Source organism: Scomber japonicus, chromosome 15 (genome assembly GCF_027409825.1).
Source record: "Scomber japonicus isolate fScoJap1 chromosome 15, fScoJap1.pri, whole genome shotgun sequence".
Lineage (NCBI taxonomy): Eukaryota > Metazoa > Chordata > Actinopteri > Scombriformes > Scombridae > Scomber > Scomber japonicus.
In genome coordinates, this window is record NC_070592.1 from 6,756,833 (window position 1) to 6,778,886 (window position 22,054).

Below are 22,054 nucleotides of genomic sequence, written 5' to 3' on the forward strand. Positions count from 1 at the left end.
TTTGTGTGAATTACAACAGTGTGTCTCCTGCTTGTAGAGTTAGGGTTAGGGTTAGGGTAAGAAAACATTGTGTGTTTGCATAATTTTTCTGCAAATAAAATGTTTCTTACAACAGAATAAAGTGGGACAAATCAGAGTGGATTCATTTTTTGCACAGAAACATATAGCAGCCATAGTGCTGTGTGACCTTGTGACTGTCCTAAACTTAGATTCAGACAGTATCACATCCAATCAAATGCATGCTAGCATACGTCACTGTACCACGCCTTTTCCGCTGCCATTTTATGTCTGTCTTTCTTGCTTTGAAATGGCATATAATTCTCTCTCTCTCTCTCTCTCTCTCTCTCTCTCTCTCTCTCTCTCTCTCTCTCTCTCTCTCTCTCTCTCTCTCTCTCTCTCTCTCTCTCTCTCTCCTCACACTGAGAATTAGACAATATCCAATGTTATATGGTGCAATCATGTTTTAATTTGGGGCTATTTGTTGTTTTACCACACAGAAATGGAACTTTCCAAAAGACAACATACTTTAATTACTTGTAACAGGCAGAAACAGAAAAAGAACCTTATATCAACTAAAGCCGTATAACCAGAAACCCATCACAGTAGTACAGGAGATGGTTGCCTTTTCCAGAGCAAGAATAGTGTTAGAGCTCCTCTGCTTGGCAAAAACAGCACATTAATCTGTGCGGTTTCTCGGAAATCACCTGACCAGCCAGTTAGGTTTCGTTTGTGTGTGACACACAGATCTGGAATGATTTGCAAATTTTGGCACTCACACCCGGAAGAAGAAAGACATGGTTGTGATCTCATCTGTCCCCACCAGGCCAGCAGAGCTTCTTGTAACCCTTGTTATGCCACATTCCTCCAGTGTTGATGAAAATATTCACTGCAGAAAAATGATGAAAGATGAACATCAGCAACACTTGAGTGATGCCAAACTGAAAAGTCATTAATCGTGTGTGTGCAAATGGTTTGAATCTATTAGAAGCTGCAGCATATAAAGAAGAAATAGTCTGTACTACAGGTGAATATCATAAAAACAATAATTGCATTTTTAAAAGCATACTACTACTGGGTAATTCATCCTGCTTTTAAAGCAGTCATTTTGTGGGTGAGATTACAAGCATTTGTTCACTTCTCATTGTTTCTGTTTCTCTTGTCCTCAACTGACCTCTCTTAGCACAGACTGGATTCCACTCCTGAAAGCTTGCAGCCTCACATGTCCACTTGCATCTCAATAATAACAATGTTCTGGACTAAATGAGTCAAGATGCAGATACAAAAAAGTCTTGAACACACCCTAACCAACCCTAGTCATGAAAGAATCTCTGCTACAGATTTTTTCTTGTAGAGGAAAAGACCAAGGAGGCATAGAAGGATAACTAAAGGTAGTGAAACGCGTCCCCTCCTCACATTTAGTCCTGGTGGATTATTGCTTGTCGGAGGGCTCCCTCTACCTATGGATCTGAGAAACTACATCAGGCAGCATGCTGTCAAGTTCTGCTAAATGTTATGTGTTTTAGTTTCTAGTTATGTTAATTTTCTGTCACATATTTCCCATTTTAAATATGCATTGTAATGTTTTATGCAGTTAGTCTTCTTTTCAATGCATTATGCAAAGCTAAAGCACCTTGAATAGCAATTAGGTATAGACCAAAACTGTCTTTTTAGATTGTTCAATGTTGCTACGCACTTCAACAACACTAACATAACTTCCTTAAATTTAATCTGATTATCTGCATGGCAATAAATACAATTCTGATTGGTTGTGGAGTTTTTATTCAGAAATGATGACCGGAACTTGATCTTATTTTTCTTGTCTGACTTGACTTGTCAAAAGTGAAAGTAAAAATGATCGTGTGGAGTTGAAGGGGAAAACCGTCGATATAAGCGCTGTTTTTCCCCCGTCTGATACACGAAGAGGAAACTCCTGAAAGCAGAGAAACACAAAAGAAATACAAACATGACGGACTTCTCTACAATTTACAAACTATCTCTGGTTGCTGTTGCCTGCTTCCTCCAAGGTAAGTTATGATATCTCTGTCGATATTTGTGCTCTGCCGCGCTGCCAAACTACGCGACATAGACGAGCTTTGCACATAATAGGCTAGTACATCTAATGTTAGAGCCTAAAGCCAGGAAGGATGTTGTAGCCTGTTTCTGTGTAATGAAATAATTAACCCGGACTCCGCTAGAAAATGGGCATAGTTAATGTTAGATCGCATATTGTTAGTTGCAGCCTATTTGGAGAGTATTAAACTAAACCCTTTGCGTTTACACTTGAGTCTTGCATCACTTCGGCAAAATCCAAACATAGAAAAACAGCCTTTTATATGGGTCTCTCTTATAATTTGGGGAGCAAAGTGTGCAGAACAACTTGAGAGATTTGAGGCTATTATAAATAGACTAAAATGAGGTTATTTTATAGACATTTGTAAGCCGATTTTTTCATAAGACCAAGTCACTGTTGAAAATAACTTAATAAATGTGTTACCGGAATATACATTGACCTTTTATCGTCGAGAAACCTAAATTAGCTGCAAATTTAAAGGAAGTTTGGTGTGAAGCGTTGAGTGGCGCAGTGCACACCACCATCTAGTGGTGTACATTGGTATTACACCCATAACTCAGCCAGTGCATAGATAGATAGATAGATAGATAGATAAATAGATAGATAGATAGATACTTTAATGATCCTTCATAGGAAATTGCTTAGTTTACAGCAGCTTCATCCACACTTCATCGCATAGAAAGTGAAACATATTTTAATAAATTAATAAATTAAGACAACAAAATGAGTAAATAATGCATACATAATATATAGCAACAAAACAAATGGGGAGGAATATAATCTGAACTTTTTGGGAAAATGTTGTCTTTTTTTGTCAGAGATCTTGTTCCAAGCCCGTACACGTTGACATGAAAAAGGAGAATAAAAGTAAGAAAGTTAAAGGTGGGGAGCAAAATTATGCAACCTACAGAAATGATGAAAGTGTTTCAAAGTCACATTTAGAAACTCTTTAGGAAAACAATGGCCACAAACAAAATGGTTCTGCAAGAGAATGACAGTTTTACTTTTATTTTCAGCTGCCAGAGTTTGTTTTTTTTATATTCTCTCCAGGCCGTATTATTTACTTGGGGTTCAATTCCATTTTTGTGCTTTACACTTTCACTTGTTTTTACAAACATTGATAAAAGATCTACTGTAGGTAAGATTACTGTATAAACTTTAAAGCTGAAATCAGAGATCATGGTAAATATTGGAGTGTCTTAATGGAAAAATAGAAATTCATAGGAGCTCTATTTAGTCATTTAATGCTTATTTGCATATAGACAAGATTGCATGCATTTATGCCACGTATCACAGATTTTATAGCCTAAGCTAGTTTGCAATGCCTGTCCCGATATGGGCTATTAAAATACATAAAAGTCATCAGTAAAATACAAATGAAATTGCACAAGACTCAACATTACATTAAAAGAAGCAGTACAATGTAATCTTCAGTGTTTCGTAGTGGTTGTTTATCTATTGTTGATTTATTGTTAAATGTATTTCCTAAAGCTTGCAGCAGCAGCTGTCCCGTGATGGACTGCTGGTTTGTGCAGGAGAAAGCAGGTCGAGGAGGAGGTCTAACTGCACCCACGACTCAGGAGAAATCCCTGCTTTACATCAGGACAGAGGCTCACAGTGAGAGTCCCAAAACCCAGCAGGCTCCACCCGACATCAGCCCTGACAGAGTCTACTTCGTCACCGGTTAGTTCACTGACCAGGATGTGTAACTGCATGTTTATTTAGATGTGTGTGAGAGAGAGTGTGCATAGTGCCTTCTGTGTGAGTAATACATTTGCATGCATGTATGTAGAGCTGCAACCATTCATTAGTTAGTAATTTGACAGAAAATTTCCTATTTCGATAAGGTTGATTAATGGTTTTAAGTGATTTTTAAGAAAAAATATAAAAATAAATGAGAATATTTTCTGGTTTCTAAGACAGTAATAAAGGCAATAAAGGCAAAAATGTCCCAAAAATAATCTAAAAAACAGGATCTATACATCTAAGGTACCAAAAACCTTTGCACAGTACTGTATACCTGAGCATTACTTTTCTCCTTCTGACTTGCATACATTCACATCAGTAGGGGAACAAAGTAAAGTAGATATCTCTGGTATTATTTTTTTATCAAGGACACACAGCATAAACTCTAATGTGTTCTCAGTTATTTTCTCTTTACATTCTTATTGATAGAGTAATTTACTGAAACAACTTTAGTTTAGATTTCTTTGTTTAATTTAGCTTTGGCAGTATTTTCACTTAATTGACTTAATTGAGTTTCTATAAAACTCACACTTTCAGCTAAGGCGTCTGTTTTTGATGTTGAAAAGAAGAAAAAACGTTTTAATTTCAGCTGGACTTCAGAAGAGGAATGTTGAACATCTGTGAAATGACTGCATACTTTTGCATATAGCAATCTGTATGTGTTACCATTCTGACTCCTGTGTCCTCAGACCCAGATGCCACTCTCTGCCATCGTTCTCTCAACCCTCCCAAAGGCTCCATCAAGAAGCCCCAGTGTGAAATCAACCCCTTCCAGCCGCAGATCTCCAGCCTCAAATGGGCTGCTCCACTCACAGAGTCCGCCCTCAGCCCCATATACCTGCAAGCTGACTGGATTTCAACAGCCATTCAGGGGCTCAACAAACAGCTAGGTGTTTCCAGCATCATGCGTGCACCCACGGGATCCAAAGAGCATGACGGTAATGATCAAGATGGTCAAATATTAGAAGTTTTTCCTCATCCTAGTTATAACTGGTAATTTAAATGTCCTTTCCTTACTGTCTCTTTACTCAGTCGTCCTGAGTGTGACCACTAAAACAGTCTCAGTGCAGTCCAGACTTGGGGAACCAGTTCTGCTGGACTGCGGCTTCTGGACAGACCCCACCTCACCTTTGTATGGGTCTGGTTTCGCTGTCGAGTGGCGCTATCAGTTCAGAGGCGATGGACGGCTGGTTCTGGCTTACGATGGCAAGGCAGATCGCTTGGCTGATACACAAGAGGGAGGCGCAACGCTGGACTTTGACAGTTTGCATGAGAAGGGAAACGCATCCCTGATCCTGCAGGAGGCTCAAGTGCGTCACTCTGGGACGTATATCTGCACGGTGTATCTTCCATACCTTTTGGCTCAGGTGGCGGTGGAGCTTGAGATTGTAGGTGAGGGAAAAATATTTTTTGCAGGCTTTAAAGGGTAATTAAATGATTCTTATTTAATTCTGATCTTTTTCATCAACCATTGGGAAACGTTCACTCCCTGAATCATTACTGCAAGTCTAGAGATGGTGTGTAACACAGTAACTGAGCTCATGTCTACCACTAATCAGACCATGTCCTCGATTGCACGATCTGGTTTCAAACAACTCTGAAATAAACTAATTAGTGGAGAGCACATAATAAACTAAACTGCCTCTGGAAAAAGATTATCAATAGTAAGTTATTCCTTTTCTCTTTTTTTCTTTTCCCTTCTACCCAGAACCTCCATCCCTCTCCATCCACCCCTCCCCTCTGCCCCTTTCTGTTCCCGGCCAGATTTTGACCGTCCAGTGTGACGCGTCCGGCTTCGCCCCTCTCACCCTGGAGCTGAGCTGGGAGTTCAAAGACACTGATGGCAAGTCCAGACCTCTGGGATCAGGCAGCGTAACGGGCCACAGGCAGGCCTGGGACGGCACCTTTAGCCAGAGCAGCCGACTGGAGCTTGACACGTCCAAGCTGGACCTGAGCAGAGGGGGAGAAGTCACCTGTGTGGCCGTCCATCCTGGAGGCACACGACGAGCCAGCGTGACCCTCAATGTCATTGGTAATGTGGAAGAATTTGGTCATTTGATTTTTGACATTTATCAAGCTTTTGACAACACTGACTGAAAAGTTATGTTATAACAATGAGTAGGCTGTGACATAAAAGGCGTAACATTTGTCTTTGTTAAGTGATTGATATTATAATTCATCTCATACTTTGAGCTCTGAGGTCAAATAGAGAGTTAGTACTGTATGTTTGAGAGCTGCTGCTAGCACCATCCTCCTTTGACAAGCAGGTGGATGGGAAGTAAGCAGTTTCTCTACACCTGGCCAAGGTTTCAATGGGTGGACCAGAGATGAGAAATATATCAATATACAACTGTTACTGTGATACGAGACCAGATATTATTCAGAATTTTGTCTATTATGATGTACTGTATCTTAAATATTGTTTTTTATTGTATTTTCCTGGTTTAATTATTATTTTAATTGAGATAAGAGAATCTATCTTAATACTTATTAAATGTTGGCAATAATCAGATTTTTGGCCTTTTGTGGATATTCACCTCCTTGTTTTATCAAGTTTGATAAAAGTGAATAAATCAGGACTTCTGTCATTTTCTCCTCTCAGGGTTCAGCACTCCGTCCATTGAGGACTCGATGGCAATGGTTGGTGTGGCGCTGGTGCTGTACGGTCTTATTAAGTTTGTCTCTTGGACCTTCACCAGCTCAGGTAAAATCATGATACACAATCAATAACCAGAAATGTTTTATAATAATAAGTCATGTATTTATTAATTTGCACATAATAAATAATAAACTTCAAGATAGCTTGATACATTATTATTTATATAAAATATTTAGTATGGTGTAACACTGTATACTATTTAAAGAAGATGCAGTTTGATATTTAGTGTTCAGTTCATTTCAGTATCTAATTTTTATCTTTTGTTTCACTGTGTTTAGGTTCAGATGAGGCTAATAAAAATGACAAGGTAACTTTTCTTTTTCAGACACTAACAGACAAAATGTACACGTCAATGTTAACTTTGTTCACTTTATTAATTATATGATTTTATAACCCTGGAGCTGCTCCTTTGTTTGTCCTCTCTATAATAACCCTCAACTTCTTCCACTTGCAGAAAGAGAAGTAAAGAAGAAAGAAGTCAGCTGATGTGAAGCCACAGTACTGAACTGCCTTGCCTTTCGGTTTTGATATCTTGGATAGGGTTTTCACAGTCAATGTCCACTTGTTATTTTAGACAGATGTGTTGTTTTTTTACTGCTTGCATGGAGATTAATCTGTGCATACTTTTACTATTGCATTGTTTTTCACTGATTCATTGGGAAGCTTTATTGTGCTCATGCTCATTCTGTTCTTGCTCAAATAGTCATGATATTTCTTTGATCCTTTCCTCTTTAAAGGGATATAGCTGTAATATCATATTGACCATCCACTGCAAACATTATTTTATTTAAAGGGAAACTTTGGTATTTTTTAACCTGGACCCTATTTTTCCATCATTTTGTGTCCAAGTGACTTTTGGGGATAACAATTTTGAACAGGTTCAGTAATAAGCTGCAAAACAAGCTGCAACTTAATCCAATGAGACAATAAGTGCTCAACAGTGTACGTCCACTGAGAGTGCTTATTTTGTGCCACTGACAGGCTCAGACTTTTGTGTGAACATTATTATCAGATTATATGTACCAACGCTATGAAAACAAAACGTTTTTCCTTTTGATTTGATCCAGTCTGTTTCTTGTTGTTGTGTCTAACCAAGTTGAAACTCTATATTCAGTTGTGACATAGTTGGAGAGAGGAGTGCTGGGAAGAGTTTGTTGTGTCGGAGTAGAGAAAGAGTTAACTTAGTGTTATCTAAAAGATTTTCAAAGTTATGGCTGAATATTTGACTGATTACAACAACGACCCAACTCTTGAAGGTTGTTAGAGCAAGACTTGTCTTTGAGTGAGACTCTGTGACATAGCAACAAACAGACCAGATCAAGTGAAATATAAGGGAAAAAAGTTTAGTTTCAGACTCTTAAATGATAACGATATGAGCGTGTCGGTAGCATAAACAGGCACTTTGGGTGGACATACACTCACTGACCTCTTTATTCGGTGCACCTGTGAAATATAATTAAATCCAATACAACAGTGTCACTTTAAATTGTATGAAATTGAATTGTATTTATGAAGTTTATACATTTTCAGTTTTTGTTAACATTGTCAGGAAGGTGATTATTCTACTTTATATTTGTTACTGAGGTCATAGTGGGTGATGGTGGTGCATTATATTGAATGGTGTTCTTAATATTTTGTCGACTCCATTAACATACATATTAGGAACACCAGTCAATATAATTCATCCCAGTACACCACCACCACTAAGTATGACCTCAGTAATAAACATAAAGCAGAATTATCACCTTTCTGGCAATATTAACAAAAACTGAAAATGTATAGACTTGACAAAAGTAGAATTTAAAGCAAAGCTGTTGTATTGGATTTCATTAGGTTGCACAAGTGTACCTAATGAAGTGGCCAGTGCTCGTACATTAACAGGAAGCTGTTGCCTGTTGAAGCTCTCTGGCTCAATACTGCACACATTTCAAAAACTGTTCCCATTAGCCACTTGGGCACAAAATGATGGGAAAATAGGGTCCAAGTTGAAAAATAAAAAGTTTCCCTTGTTAAACCATCTTGTCACAAACACTGGAAAAGATCCAGAAACGTGTGTTGAAAAATGAGTTTAATAAGTTGGTGTTATTGCTTTCATATGATGCACCCCGTTATGCATATGAGTGAAGAAAAAAGCAACAAGGAATTTTGAAGGAATTGAAAGAGACTGGCCCAGTGTGGGTGGGTTTAAGAATCTCAGCATAAAAAATGAGGTGAAATATCTTATTTTGCTGATTATAAAATGTCCAAACCCACAAACTGAACCCTGTTGTAAATACAGAGAATATAATGTATGTACAGTATATTCTGACATTTTCTTATATATGTGTTGTGAGGATATTCACATCACATGTTGGTTTATTTTATTTGTTGCTCTATTTTATTTTTGTATTGTCCAAACTGTGGTAGGGATGATGCTCTCACTAAGATCTTCATTTGGGCTGTTGTGAATGAAATGTGAAGGTCATGGTACAAAGAGAGCACACAATTTCACTAAGAGAAAATCCCAAAAATGTGTTAGACTTTGAAAACCATAAAGACTATTGCTTTTTTAGGGAAATATAATATTTTTCTTAAAGCATTCTGCCAGTTTCCTGTTTGTAATTGAGTATCTTGTTCATCACACCTGTGAATCACGTTGATAAAATCATGTGAAAACACTCGCATGAACATTTATGATGGGATCATCATGAGGAGGAAACAGGAGTATTTTCACAGACTGTTATGATTGTGGTATTTTTTTTCTTGCTGTCAAGTCTGCACGGATGACATTTTGTTTTTAAAAATAAACTTTTCTTGATGACCTGACTGAAAATTGTGTTACTTGTTAATTTGTTACTTCTAATGAAACATATAAATAGCATTTGATCATTAAATAAAATAAAATGTTATTGGGCCCTATGCTTTCTTTTTTCAAATCTGTCAGTGATGGAAGATTATAACTCATTTTATTTTAAATTACATGACTTGCAGAATGTGGTGTGAGAGAAGTGATTTTCTTTCTTTCATTCTTTCTTTCTCCACAGAGACAATGTACATCATTATACATTTTCAGAGAACTAAAAATGTAAATGCACCCAATTGCAGCCAAGGGCTGATTTCCATCGGTAGTCCCCCCTGCCAGATGTTACTGGCACAATTCCTAAAATTTAAAAAAAATTAACTACATTACACATAATATATACGAGGCAATTACAATAAATATTCACAACAGTCATAGCGTCACAGTATATACTGTGCTTCTAAGTGCAACTGAGTAGTGATCACGTCTTTAAACCTATTGTATTTCACATTTTTGCAATGTCAAATTTTAAAATTGTAAATTTAATTAATATGTTTATTTTATCTACATTTTGTGGTAGCTGTGTTTTTCTTATCTTCATTTTTTAACCAATAATGATGATCATTATTATTGTTTTTGTTATTATAATTGTATTATTTTATTGTATTATTTATTACTATCATTTTATTATGTTTATTTTATTATTTTATTTTATCATGTTTATTTTATTATTTTCGTATATTATTATTTTATTTTATTTTATTATGATTATTATTTTATATCATTGTGTAATCCTTTGAACATCTACAGTCTGACTATCTCTTTAACACATCGCTGTTCTTCAACGGGGAGCTTCTGTCAACCAATAGCAAGCGACGTTACTCAACCACCAACACCTCTCCACCAATCAGAGCCGTCGACGCTGGAACGAACTAAGCGGGTATATTTTCGATCTGTAGCCCACCGCGCAGCCAAGTTGACGAGCATTGTCTTGGTAAACAGGAAGTTTGTGGGATTTTAAAGTACAATTTTTCTTTTTTAGACCTCATCGGATTTCAACGTCTTAGTTATCGTCATAGTAACAAACTGGCACCGGGTGTATCTTTCCTCTTTGTCCGCCTTTTTATCACTTGGCACAGCGCTAACTAGCCGGCTAATGCTAACACCAGCTAACTAACTCTGGATATAAACGTTGTTTTGATCACAAACAACCTTTAAAACATAAGGTCAGTATATATGTGAGAGTGTGTATTAATGTGTGACGGTGTTGGCTTGTCTTTGTTTTCCCTCATCTGTCATCGAGCTTTATTTATAATTTTTTTTTTTTTAGTTTCACTTTTATCCATTTAACTAGAAATAGCTCATATTGTTGCGTAATTGTTTAGTTTCATTTCTTGCCCCCAACACACAGTGAATACAGTGTCATTGATAATTAGCTTATTTACTTGCTCATCGATGAAGCAGCACATGGCACATTTCCTAAGCATATGTCCATGTTTGTGTGTCAAAGCTGTCTTAAAACAACAGTCACGTAGCCAAATAGGCATTTAAACATGTTTTTCGTGCTGTCATCATTCCTCCTGTCCATACTGATCATTATAGGATGCCTTTATATTCCACTTATAATGTAAACGATGTGGGACAAAATCCACAGTCCTAATTCTGTGAAAAGCTGTATTAAAAAGTGTATTTGAAGCCAATTTCCTCTATAGGCATGTGCCCCTATGTCTGTGTATTTCACATTTTTTCCAAATGTGTCTTAAAACAACAGTCAGGTAGCCAATGGAGCACTGAAACACGTTTTTTCTTGCTGTATCATCGACTAGTACAGTTCATACTAATCATTAGAAAATCCCTTCATAATCTACTTATAATGTAAGTGATGAGGGATAAAATCCACAGCCCTCCTTCTGTGTGTTCAGACAGTCACTTTTTAATGCCATAGTCCCTCTTTTTGTTACTATACTTCCACCACAGCTCAATAGGGAAACACAAAGAGGGAATTTGATGCTAAAAAGACTGTAAATGTGTCAGATATCCACTTGATCTGATTAACTCAGACTGATGAAGCCTCATATAAGTATCATGTTTACTATTAAGCGACAAAATGACATTAAACCCGCATTTGAAGGGGATCTTTTAATGTCCAGTGTGAACCGGTGGAGTAATTATAAAGAGTAAAATCACAAAACAAAGCACAGAAATCACCACAGCACAGTGTGTTACTGCTACATTATAAAAGTAGTCATGAGTAGTTGATGTGTCACAGCATCCATCAATACAAAGCTTTGAGGAAACAGGCTAATTTTTTCAACATTTCAGTCTTTTTTAGTGCCAAGTCCCTCTTTTTGTTACTATACTTCCACGGCAGCTCAAAAGGGAAACACAAAAAGGGAATCTGATGCTAAAAAGACTGTAAATGTGTCAGATAATACTTGATATGACTAACTTGGACTGATGAAGCCGCGTATAAGCTTCGGATAAACCTTTAATTATCCTTTTGCTCAAACTTACTGAACTTGCTCTGTGACTCTGATCAATATTCTCTGGTTTGTGTTTTTTTGGAAAGCAGTAACACCTGGCGTTCTAGGTGACGGTGGCTCCCGCCTCGATGGCAGATAAGATCATAGTCCTTGATGACGATGAAGAGGAGAGTCCTCAACCCTCTTGCACTGCCTCCACCTCGTCTCCTCAGTCTCAAGTGAAAAATGTCTCGCCGCTCAAAGCTCAGCAGCCTGTCCCAACGCACATCACGCAGTCACCTTTTGCCACAGCGAAGAAGGAAGCACACGTTCTGCAGGCAGAGAATCAGAGATTGTTCACAGAGGTGAGTTTAAATTTAAGACATGAACCGACTCATCCAGCGGCCAAAGTGGCTGGTCATTTCTAATACCTGCTATGTTTTGTTACCTTTATACAAACCATCCAGATCATTTAGATAGAAGAGGACAGAGCTCCAAATTATATGAGCATGTGGTTGGTAACTGGGATCATTTCTCAACCTGGTGACATTTGTGATGCTTTGTAATAATATAAATTAATACACAAACTAGAATTAAACGTTTCCTTTTTAAAGAAAGTCCTTTTGTTGACATTTTCACCAGGCAGGCTGTCACATACCTATCTCATAAACTAGGTTAAATTCCAATGTGGTGATACCCTTTTACTTTTTATAGCATTGGTCTTTGCACCAAGCACCTGACCGAGCACTTTGGCAGATGTTCAAGACGATGATCGTCATAGGGGCCGGTTCAGGTTTTTAAAAAATCTGTCTTAATACAATACGCATGTGTAATTATGTACGTGGAAATTGGTTTTACTTATTTTAATAATTCCTACTCTCCAAATCTCTCACTAGACCGTAAGAAATGGAGGCCTAAATCCACAGCCCTCAATCTGTACAAATATGTATTACAAAGATCAGCTGACACTGATGAGGCTTCACCACCCTCAGTTAAAGTTAAAGCCTGTTTCAAATAAAATTCCCCCTTTTTGTTTGACCAAAACGTTCCTTGCAAAGCTGCAGCGGAGTGATTCATTCTGTTAGATTTGTTGAAAGATACGGCGACATAGAAGATCAGCTGGAGACTCTAAAACCCTCAAAGAGTTGGAGTATGGAGCGTGCTGTGACCAAAAAATTAGTGTCCAAAAATACTACAAGCCTCCATCAGCAGAATGTACAAACTCCTCAGCCACAGCTCAGCGAGGAACGTTTTAATGTTTTGTGCTAAACAGACTGTAACTTAGCTAACTGAGACTGTTGAAGATGTTTTAAAGCTTCAGCCAAGCTTTACGATGTGTGTTTACATAGATCGATGGTTGTGGATTTTGGCACCCAGTTCCTACAGTGTAAATTCATTTCCACGTATGTAATAGCACGTCAGCTTTATATAAGACACACTTGGAAAAAACCCACCCTTAAGCTACCGATATTAGCCTTAAGATGGGAGTGTTTATTATGACACCTAATCTGAAGTTGAACAGGAAAAACCTGAAACAGAGTATGCTGTTGCTGTATGTCGATTGTAAATATTTGTCATTCCTCCCCTGTGCTGATGGTGGTCATATGCTCCACTTCGTCTCATCCTCCTCCTCTTCTTCTTTTCTCCTTCCTCCCAGTTTGTGGATCATTGCTCAGCTCTCACCAAGGACTGCCCCGAGGTTCTGACATTCCTCCAAACCAAGCATGACAAGGCCTCACCTGAGTATCTGTCGTCCGTGGAGTACAGGAACACGTTGGGGCGATGTTTGACTCGCGCTCAGAACAACCAGTCCAAAACTTTCGTCTACATCAATGAACTGTGCACCGTGTTCAGGCAGCATGCAGAAAAGAAGAGGCAGACCCTCAACAAGGCTGAGCCCGGGCCTTCTACCTCAACATCAAATTCTTTCGCCTCTACCTCTGTTACGCTCAAAAGCAAAGATAAGACTAAAGCTAAGACGGATGAGGACAAAGACGAGGGGAAAGCAGACGACGAGCAACCTTCCACCTCAGGGCAGCAGGAAGACGAGGAGCAACAGGTAGCAGAGAAGAAGGCGAAGAGGGCCTCCAGGAAACAGGTTAGTGCTGGACGCTGGCTTAATTCAGCTGCTGATTATAACAGTTATATATTAGCATGGCACTCATCAAAGGTTGCTTCAGTGTTTATGAAGTGCTGTTCATAAAAGAGCAGAAAATAAAACCGCATGATGAAAAGATATCTAAACTCTTATAACCAACATTTGACATGTAAGTGTTTCCATCTATCCGTTTGCTTCCAGTTCATTCATCACTTCACAGCAGTAAACGGGCTTGTGTTAGATTTCTTTTTTCCACGTAGAGCTGAAACTAACAAACTGATTTTTTTCCCCTTGATTATTAATTTGTCTATGAGATAACTTTAAAATAAAAGCTTGTTATAGGTTCTCGGAGACCACGGTGAGGACTTTGAATATCTCGTTTTGTCAGTCAAAAATTAAAGAGAGATTTAATTTACTATCATGTATGACACAGACAAGCTTCACATCCTCACAACTGACAATCTGCAACCAGCAAATGTTTGATATTTGTGCTTAAAATCACTTCAACAATTATTTAATTATTAACCATTTTCTGTTGATTGTCTAATTAACTAATCGTTCTTGGTAGTTCTTGGTCTTAAAGTGCATCACATTTTGAGCTATTTCCTCTAATACTAATGTTAAAATCTCACTAAACTATATTCATTGACATCTGTTCTGAAGTCAGAGACATGACGAGCTCTAGCTCACAGTTTGGTCCACGCCTGCAGACTTTAAAAACAAATCACAACTAATTCTCATGTGACTAATTTAATTGGGTTTCATGTTTCAAGTTTTCTCCTCTTTTCACTTAAGACACAGCTCATATTAAAATAAAAAACACTGGGTATACTCTACATACCTAAAACTCTGCCCATCTGCTCCCATCTGCTCTCAGATAGCGTACCTGGAGAACCTTCTGAAAGTCTACAACGACGAGATCCGCCGCCTGCAGCAGGCCGACCTGAGTTTAGACGAACTGGCAACTGAGGACTCGTCATACATCCAGGAGCACAAGCTTAAACGCAAGGTGAGAAAAGAAAAGAGGACGCAGTTACAAATTAAAGCAGGGCAGGCCACCCCCCCCCCCCCCCCCTTACTGACTCTAACTTCTCTTCCAGATGATGAAGATTTATGAGAAGCTGTGTGAACTAAAGGGATGCAACAGATTAACGGGCCGAGTCATCGAACAGAAGATCAGTTACAGTGGCACTCGATATCCTGAGATCAACAGGAAGGTGAGCTGGCTGTTTGTGTACAGTCGAAAATATCGGCACCCAGATAATAAATCACTTCTCTCAGAACTTTTTTTTTTTTTTTTGTGAGAGAAAGAGAAAAAGTCAAACCTGATACATTTCCACACAGAACATTTTATTACTTGTGTGACTCGTATGTTATCCAGCTTCCAACACTCTGCACAGTCATTTACTGTAATCCTTTAATACATATTAGTGATGCAATGACTTTACATGAGCTCATAAATAAGGGTTAAATAATAAATGAGTTATATCAGATCATTCCCATCATCTAACATGCTGAGTCATCAGTGTAAATATGTATAGAGCACAATACAAAACCTGGAATGAAAGAGATTGTCCAAGTTTATAGAAAGTAGTAAAATTACTGTTTGTAGTTGTAGTTTTTTTGTGCATTTCTACATAACAACAAAAAGGAGAGAGAGAAGCAAAGATATAACGGAAACCATATGTCTGAGGTTGAGATCATGAGATATGGATGGTGGTTTGGTTAGCAGAGGGTTGTGGTAGTAAAGCTGATTTGGTTTTACAGTATCAGTCAAAAGTTTGAATTTGAATGTAAAAATGTCCACAGTGTCTTTCTGACTGGTGCTGCATGTTGTTTTGATGCTCTGTGATTGTTACAGCAGAAAAAAGTCCGCACACTGCTGCTCTCAGTGGAGGTTTAATTTAGTAGCATCTCACAAGTGACACTTCGAGCCTTTTGCTCTTCTTCAGACAGTACAAGTCACTTCCTATTAACGTTAACCTGCATTAGGAGACTTTTTTTCCTGCTGTTACAGATTGTGTTATTTGGTCCAGTATCTGCTTTCTTATTCCAGATGTGCACGTCTACTACATAACTTGATCTCAGATAGTTCACACAGCTGTATGCTCCAGTTTTACATTTAATATAACCAGTAAAAATGAACACATAACATGATTACGCCAGATAAGTGAAGAGTTAAACTAAACAGACAGCAAACACTGCAGAATCCTGTATTACTGTATCGTAGAATTTAAATGTGACAATCACCTGACCCCCCCCCCCCCCTTCTTTCAGATTGAGCGTTTCATCAACAGTCCCGAGGCCCACAGGACCCCTCCTGATTACCATGACATCCTCCAGCAGGTGCTGCGCGCCAACGAGCGCCACAACCTTTGCCTGAGCAGAAAACAGCTGAACCAGATCGCCCAGGAGGCCTTCAGAGAGACCGGGAGCCGCATGCAAGAGAGGCGTCACCTGGACCTGGTCTACAACTTTGGTTCACATCTCACTGACACCTACAAACCTGGTGAGACTTCAGAGGAAAGAAACTTATCTCTGCTGTGGAGCGCTGACTCCCTGAACACAGTGTCTGATATCACAGGATGAGAAGTTAAAAGACTCACTTTGTAAACTACTTTTTGATGCTTAATATTTTTTATAATTCATAATGTGTACCTGTTTAAGATCTACCAAGTAAATTCAAAAGTGTAAAAACATAAATAACATCATTTTTGTGACATTCCTCTTGTCCTTCCTCTCCTGTTCTTTTACCCCTGGTGTCTCTGTCTCTGTCTCTCTCTCTGTCTCTGTCTCTGTCTCTCTCTCTCTCTCTCTCTCTCTCTCTCTCTCTCTCTCTCTCTCTCTCTCTCTCTCTCTCTCTCTCTCTCTCTCTCTCTCTCTCTCTCTCTCTCTCTCTCTCTCTCTCTCTCTCTCTCCCCCCTCTTTCATCCACACCGCCATCATGAAGCCAAAGACCCGGCGCTGATGGACCCCTCACTGTCGCGGAAGCTGCGGTCGAACAGAGAAATGGCTCTGTCCCGCCTGGAGGAAGTCATCACCAAGTACGCTGTGAAACAGGACGACACGGAGGAGCAGGAGAGGACTAAACGCATGGAGAAGAACAGCAGGGAGAAACAGGTATGAGGACAATCACAGGCTTTTGGTTAACGGTCCTCCACATCTGCTTGCTTATTTAGCATATTTATTAGCTGATGTTTTTCAGTCTATCTGAATTTTGATGATGAAGCTGACAGTGACAAATTATATAAAATGAGATAAAACTTTGTAATGGTCCTTTTTAAAAGCAGCAAGAACAGAACCTCTACTGATCGGAAATTAAAATGTAACACTCTTAAAGTTTTATTTTTCTCTCTTCCTCCTTCTGTCCCTCTCTCCCCGGCTATCTGGGCCGCCACACATCAAATTTTCAGGCCAACAAATCGGAAAAGCAGGAAGATACTAAAGAGGTGAACGGAGTGGCAGAGGAGGAGGACGGGGATGGGGATGAAGAAGAAGAAGAAGAAGAGGAGGAGGAGGATGATGATGAAGATGATGAATCATCAGATCCAGACATAGAAGACGAGATCCAGGCCAGCACTCAGCAGGAAGGACAAGGTTAGAATAAAGACATTAGATAATAAAGGTTCGTCTTTTTAATGCAGGAGTTTAGATTAGAGCTGCAACAATCAGCCAATCGACAGAAAATTAATCAGCAAATATTTTGATACTTTTACTCAAATGGGAATATTTTCTGGTTTCTTTATTTTTCCATGAATTTAAACTAACTGTAATGAGTGTTGAGTGGGGCAAAACAAAGACATTAGAGGTCATGTTGTGTTTTGGGAAGAAAAGATGACATTAAACATGCGGTCCGTGGGCCAGAACCGGCCTGTCAACGGGTCCAATCCGGCCCACTTTCCTTCCTTTCATCTTTCTATCCACCCTTTATTTCTTCCATCTGTCTTTCCTTTCTTTCTTTCTTTCTTTCTTGTCTTCTCTTCTCTTCCTTCCTTCTTTTCATCTTTTTAAAGGACCGGCCCACATCAGATCATATTGTTCTGTTTGTGGCCCTTGAATGAAGATGAGAGACGTCACAAAAAAGAAGTTCCTCTCAGTTTTAGACACAAACTCTTCCTGCCTCGACTCGACGTTAGTTTAGAGATTGTATTGAACACTTGTATCATCAATAGTTGCGATCACGTGGGAGTCGGTAGAGAAAAGCAGAACATATTTCTTCACACTAATTTCCCTCTTTTAGACGACGAGGAGAACGAAGAAGACGACAGTAACGCGTCGGAGCAAGCGGGCGACGACGCCAACCAGGACGGGGAGACGGGCGAGGTGTCGGAGGAGGGCGGTTCTGCAGAGGAAGAAGGAAGCATGAAAGATGAGGATAAAGAGCCGGTCACACGTGGACTCAGTCCTCTTTCGTATGAAAGCAATTCCCGCAATTCCCACATCTCCCCACTGGCTGACACCCCCTCCCCTAGAGACAGCCCCAGCCAATCAGAGCCCATGCAGACTGATAACCAGACGCCGGTGCCTAACGGGGACGTTGCAGGTGTAGAGGCGCTGGTGGATTCCTCCAGTCAGGTGTCGGACACGCTGGTCAGCACAAGCAAGTTCACCAAGGAGTCCGCAGACGGATCCCCAGTTTCAGCCAACGGGGTTTCTGAGCCCCCGAAAGTAGAAACATGTGACACACAGACCACCAACGGCACGTCGCCTCCGCCAAGCTCCAGAACGACGAGGAGCCTGAAGAGAAAGAGAGAAGAAAGTACTCAAGAGAAACCCCGCAAGACGAAACACATTATCATCCATGACAGGTGAGGCTCATTGGGGTTAGATTAGGAATGAATGAATACTGGATCAGATACAACAAAGATAAAACCAATGAATCATAACTCTTAACTTATAAATAAATAAATCTTAACTTTCATTCCTCATTCCATTGTCCCTCTTTTCTCCTTCTATCTCGCTCCACCTCCCTCTCTTCACCCTCCTCACAGTGAGGCTGATATTCCTCTGGATATGGGTGTTTTTAGCTGCAATTCCCCGCAGCAGGCAGAGTCCACCCGAGCCGACACTCCCACACAGGAACTGGTCAGCAGCTCACAGTCGATGCTGACTCCCAAGAAAAATAAGGTGAGGACGCACAGATGTAGAGCTGCAACGATTAGACCAAAAATAAACTCTCAACTATTATGTATTTGTCATTCTGAGGAGTTTCTCTGGTTCTTACTTCTTAAATGTTAATATTTTCTGGTTAACTTCGTCCTCTGTGACAATAAACTGAATATTTTGTGGGTTGTGGACGGTTGGTCAAGACAATATCAGATATTCAAAGTTGTTTTTTTTGGGCTTTTGGCAATGGTGATAGACATTTTTTCACAATTTTTCTGACATTAAAAAAAAAAAAAACAACTATAATCCCAATTCCAAAAAAGTTGGGACGCTGTTTAAAATGCAAATAAAAACAAAATCCAATGACTTGCACATTTCATAAACCCATATTTTTATTCACAATACAACACACACAACATATCAATTGTTAAAAGTGAGATATATTACTATTACATGAAATATATTTGGCAGCAACACATCTCAACAAAAGTTGGGGCAGGGGGCAACAAAAGGCTGGAAAAGAGAGTTATACTAAAAAAGAAACAGCTGTGAGGAACATTTAGCAACTAATTAGGTTAATTGTCAACAGATCAGTAACATGATTGGGTGTAAAAAGAGCTTTGACCAATATATGTAATATCTGACAGATTCATCGATAATGAAAATAATGGTTAGTTGCAGCTTGTGGTCATTAATGATTGATTCAAAACATGGAGCACTGTAGCAGGTGTAGTTTGAAAATTGTCTAAAATAAATAATAATAATTTTATTCATGAAGAACTTTTCAAAACAGTGTTACAAAGCTGTTTCAATAAATAATAATACATTTTATTTATAACACGCTTTTTTTGCAAGTGCTCAAAGACGCTTACAAGTAAAAAAAAAAAAAAAAAAAAGACATCAAATGAAAAGAACAAACAATGTAGAAGGTTAAAAAGACATAAAATGGAAAGAGGATAAAAAACAGTTTACAGGTTAAAAGTTTAAAAAGGTGTGTTTTTAGGTGTGATTTGAAGGTATGGGGGTCTGTACAGTCTCTGATGGGTTTGGGGAGTGAATTCCAGAGGGTGGGTGGGGGCAGCAGTGGAGAAGGCTCTGTCCCCCTCAAGTTCGGTGCTTGGTCCGAGGGGGTAGGGCAAGGAGATTTCCCTCTGAGGATTGGAGGGCATGGGGGGGGGTGTAATGGTGGAGCAGGTCTGTGATCAAAGTAATAATAATGAAATCAAGTAAAAGATATAAAGAGCAAAAATTGATAGTTCTGATAACAGTTTACAGGAAATCAAGATTATAAAACAGTAAAACCAACAATAGTCAAAACAATGAAATAGAGATAAAATGTAGAATTAAAAACACCAAAAGAGGAAACGTCATGTTTTATATAGTGTTGAAAAGCTTATAAGTGATATGTTTTTGTATTTAAAGTCTGTGTGTGAGAGATTCTGGTTTCACTGATGACTCCCCTCCTCACTGCGCCTCTGTGTGTGTTTCCAGGTCAGTGTTGCCACCCAGTGTGACCCGGATGAGATCATCGTCCTGTCCGACTCAGAGTGACCTTTCACCTCCCTCTCGCCACACTGCAGGATTCTTCTTCCACATCTCTCATCCTTGTCTAAATATGAAAATTGTGGGAGTGCTGATTTATTAAAAGTGTGAAGAATATAAGATTTTTACCAAACATTTGGGAGAACTGCAGCGGCTCATCGCTGACGGAGACATGAAATCAAACAAACGCCACGACTCATGTTTTTGTATAAATGACTTCAGTAGAATAAGTTGAAACAGGAGATTTAGGAGCAGTGTGTTTCTGCCGTGTGCACCACAGAGTCGAGTCTACGCTTTCTCTAAGTGGAGAAACATCAACTGACGGCTCTGAAACCTTTTGGGTCGTCACGGGCAACCAAACATCTGTTACCGTGTTTCCCGCCTTTCAGTGTGACACTGACGCTGCCGTCATCCGGCTGGTGGAGGAACTGAAATGTTTTTTTTTTTTTACCGCTCTGAAAACGGAGTCAAAACATTTCCTCTCTTGGTATAATAGACTTTTTTTCCCTCAGAGTGGTTTAGCTGAGACACCAGTGCCTGAAAACATGAACTGTGGAGTCGGACGTTTGTCCCGAACTTTGTCCCCCGAAAGACGATTTTAGTTTTCAGACACTTTGAACAGTTTGGAGCTTCGTTAGCTCGCCACCAGTTTACATTTTTATATTCACATTTTTTCCCACAGAGGGCCGAGAGGTGGCAGTCTGTATAAAAGGAATTTTGCATTGATGGCATTATTTTACATGCTGTTTCTATCTGTGACGCGTGTGGAGTGAGTGAGCCGTGTGGTGGTTTTCAGATGTGTGGACTGCTGCAGAAATAATGGTGAACAATGAGCTTTTTTTCTTTTTTTTTTTCTTTTCTGTTTAATTTTACATTTGTTTTTATTTTGTAGGTTTAAAATAAATTTAAGTGACTCTCTTCATTCAGATCTGTGGCTGCTGCAGGACGGCCGATTAGCTTCCACATAGGAATCAGTTTGAACGTGTTTAAAGGAAAAATGTTACTTTTTATCACCGTGTCAACGAGTCCGATGAAAAGACTAAAACTAACCATGAAATGATCCTACGCTAGTTATCCATGCAGCCTTGCAGTGATATGGAAGATTTTTAATGCCTAAACTTCATATTGATCAATGACAAAAAATGAAATACTGAACACATTAATTTAAAAACCAATGCATTACATCTCTGTTAACTTTATGACTAGGCATTAATAAATCCTTTATATCATTATTATTATTATTATTAGTATTAGTATTAGTATTAGTATTATCCAGCAATATTTAAAAACTCATCATCAGTGAGTCTTGCTGTTACACTGGACGACATCTTCCTTCTTTACCAATAACACTTTTTTTTTTCTTTTCTTAGAGTCAACATATGCACCGCCCTGCTGCCGTAAACCCCCCCCTACCTCCCACCCCCCCACCGGGAACACTACATGTATTCATCCACAGCAGAAAATAGTCCCAAACACACACACACACACACAGCTGACTCCTGTTTTAAGGGTAACGCTGCTGAGCTTCTGTATTCTTCTTACTGTCAATACATTTCGTATAAATCTCAAAGCCAACAACACAATTAAATTA

The 22,054-nt window shown here is 39.1% G+C and overlaps 2 protein-coding genes across 2 annotated transcripts; both read left to right on the forward strand.

The window, feature by feature from the left end:
* Window positions 1-1,878: 1,878 nt before the first annotated feature.
* tapbp.1 (TAP binding protein (tapasin), tandem duplicate 1) lies at window positions 1,879-7,953 on the forward strand. Its single transcript, XM_053334691.1, has 8 exons — window positions 1,879-2,024; window positions 3,563-3,754; window positions 4,507-4,755; window positions 4,850-5,209; window positions 5,526-5,849; window positions 6,420-6,521; window positions 6,755-6,783; window positions 6,931-7,953. Exons 1-8 carry the CDS (start codon window positions 1,964-1,966, stop codon window positions 6,940-6,942), a joined length of 1,329 nt encoding a protein of 442 aa, XP_053190666.1. The 5' UTR covers window positions 1,879-1,963; the 3' UTR covers window positions 6,943-7,953.
* Window positions 7,954-10,216: 2,263 nt separating this feature from the next.
* On the forward strand, window positions 10,217-21,778 carry daxx (death-domain associated protein). Its single transcript, XM_053334685.1, has 11 exons — window positions 10,217-10,481; window positions 11,828-12,082; window positions 13,375-13,815; window positions 14,693-14,824; window positions 14,916-15,032; window positions 16,093-16,324; window positions 16,766-16,935; window positions 17,229-17,412; window positions 18,056-18,623; window positions 18,807-18,942; window positions 20,413-21,778. The coding sequence occupies exons 2-11, from the start codon at window positions 11,867-11,869 to the stop codon at window positions 20,470-20,472; spliced, it is 2,256 nt and encodes a 751-aa protein (XP_053190660.1). The 5' UTR covers window positions 10,217-10,481; window positions 11,828-11,866; the 3' UTR covers window positions 20,473-21,778.
* The last annotated feature ends 276 nt before the right edge of the window (window positions 21,779-22,054 follow it).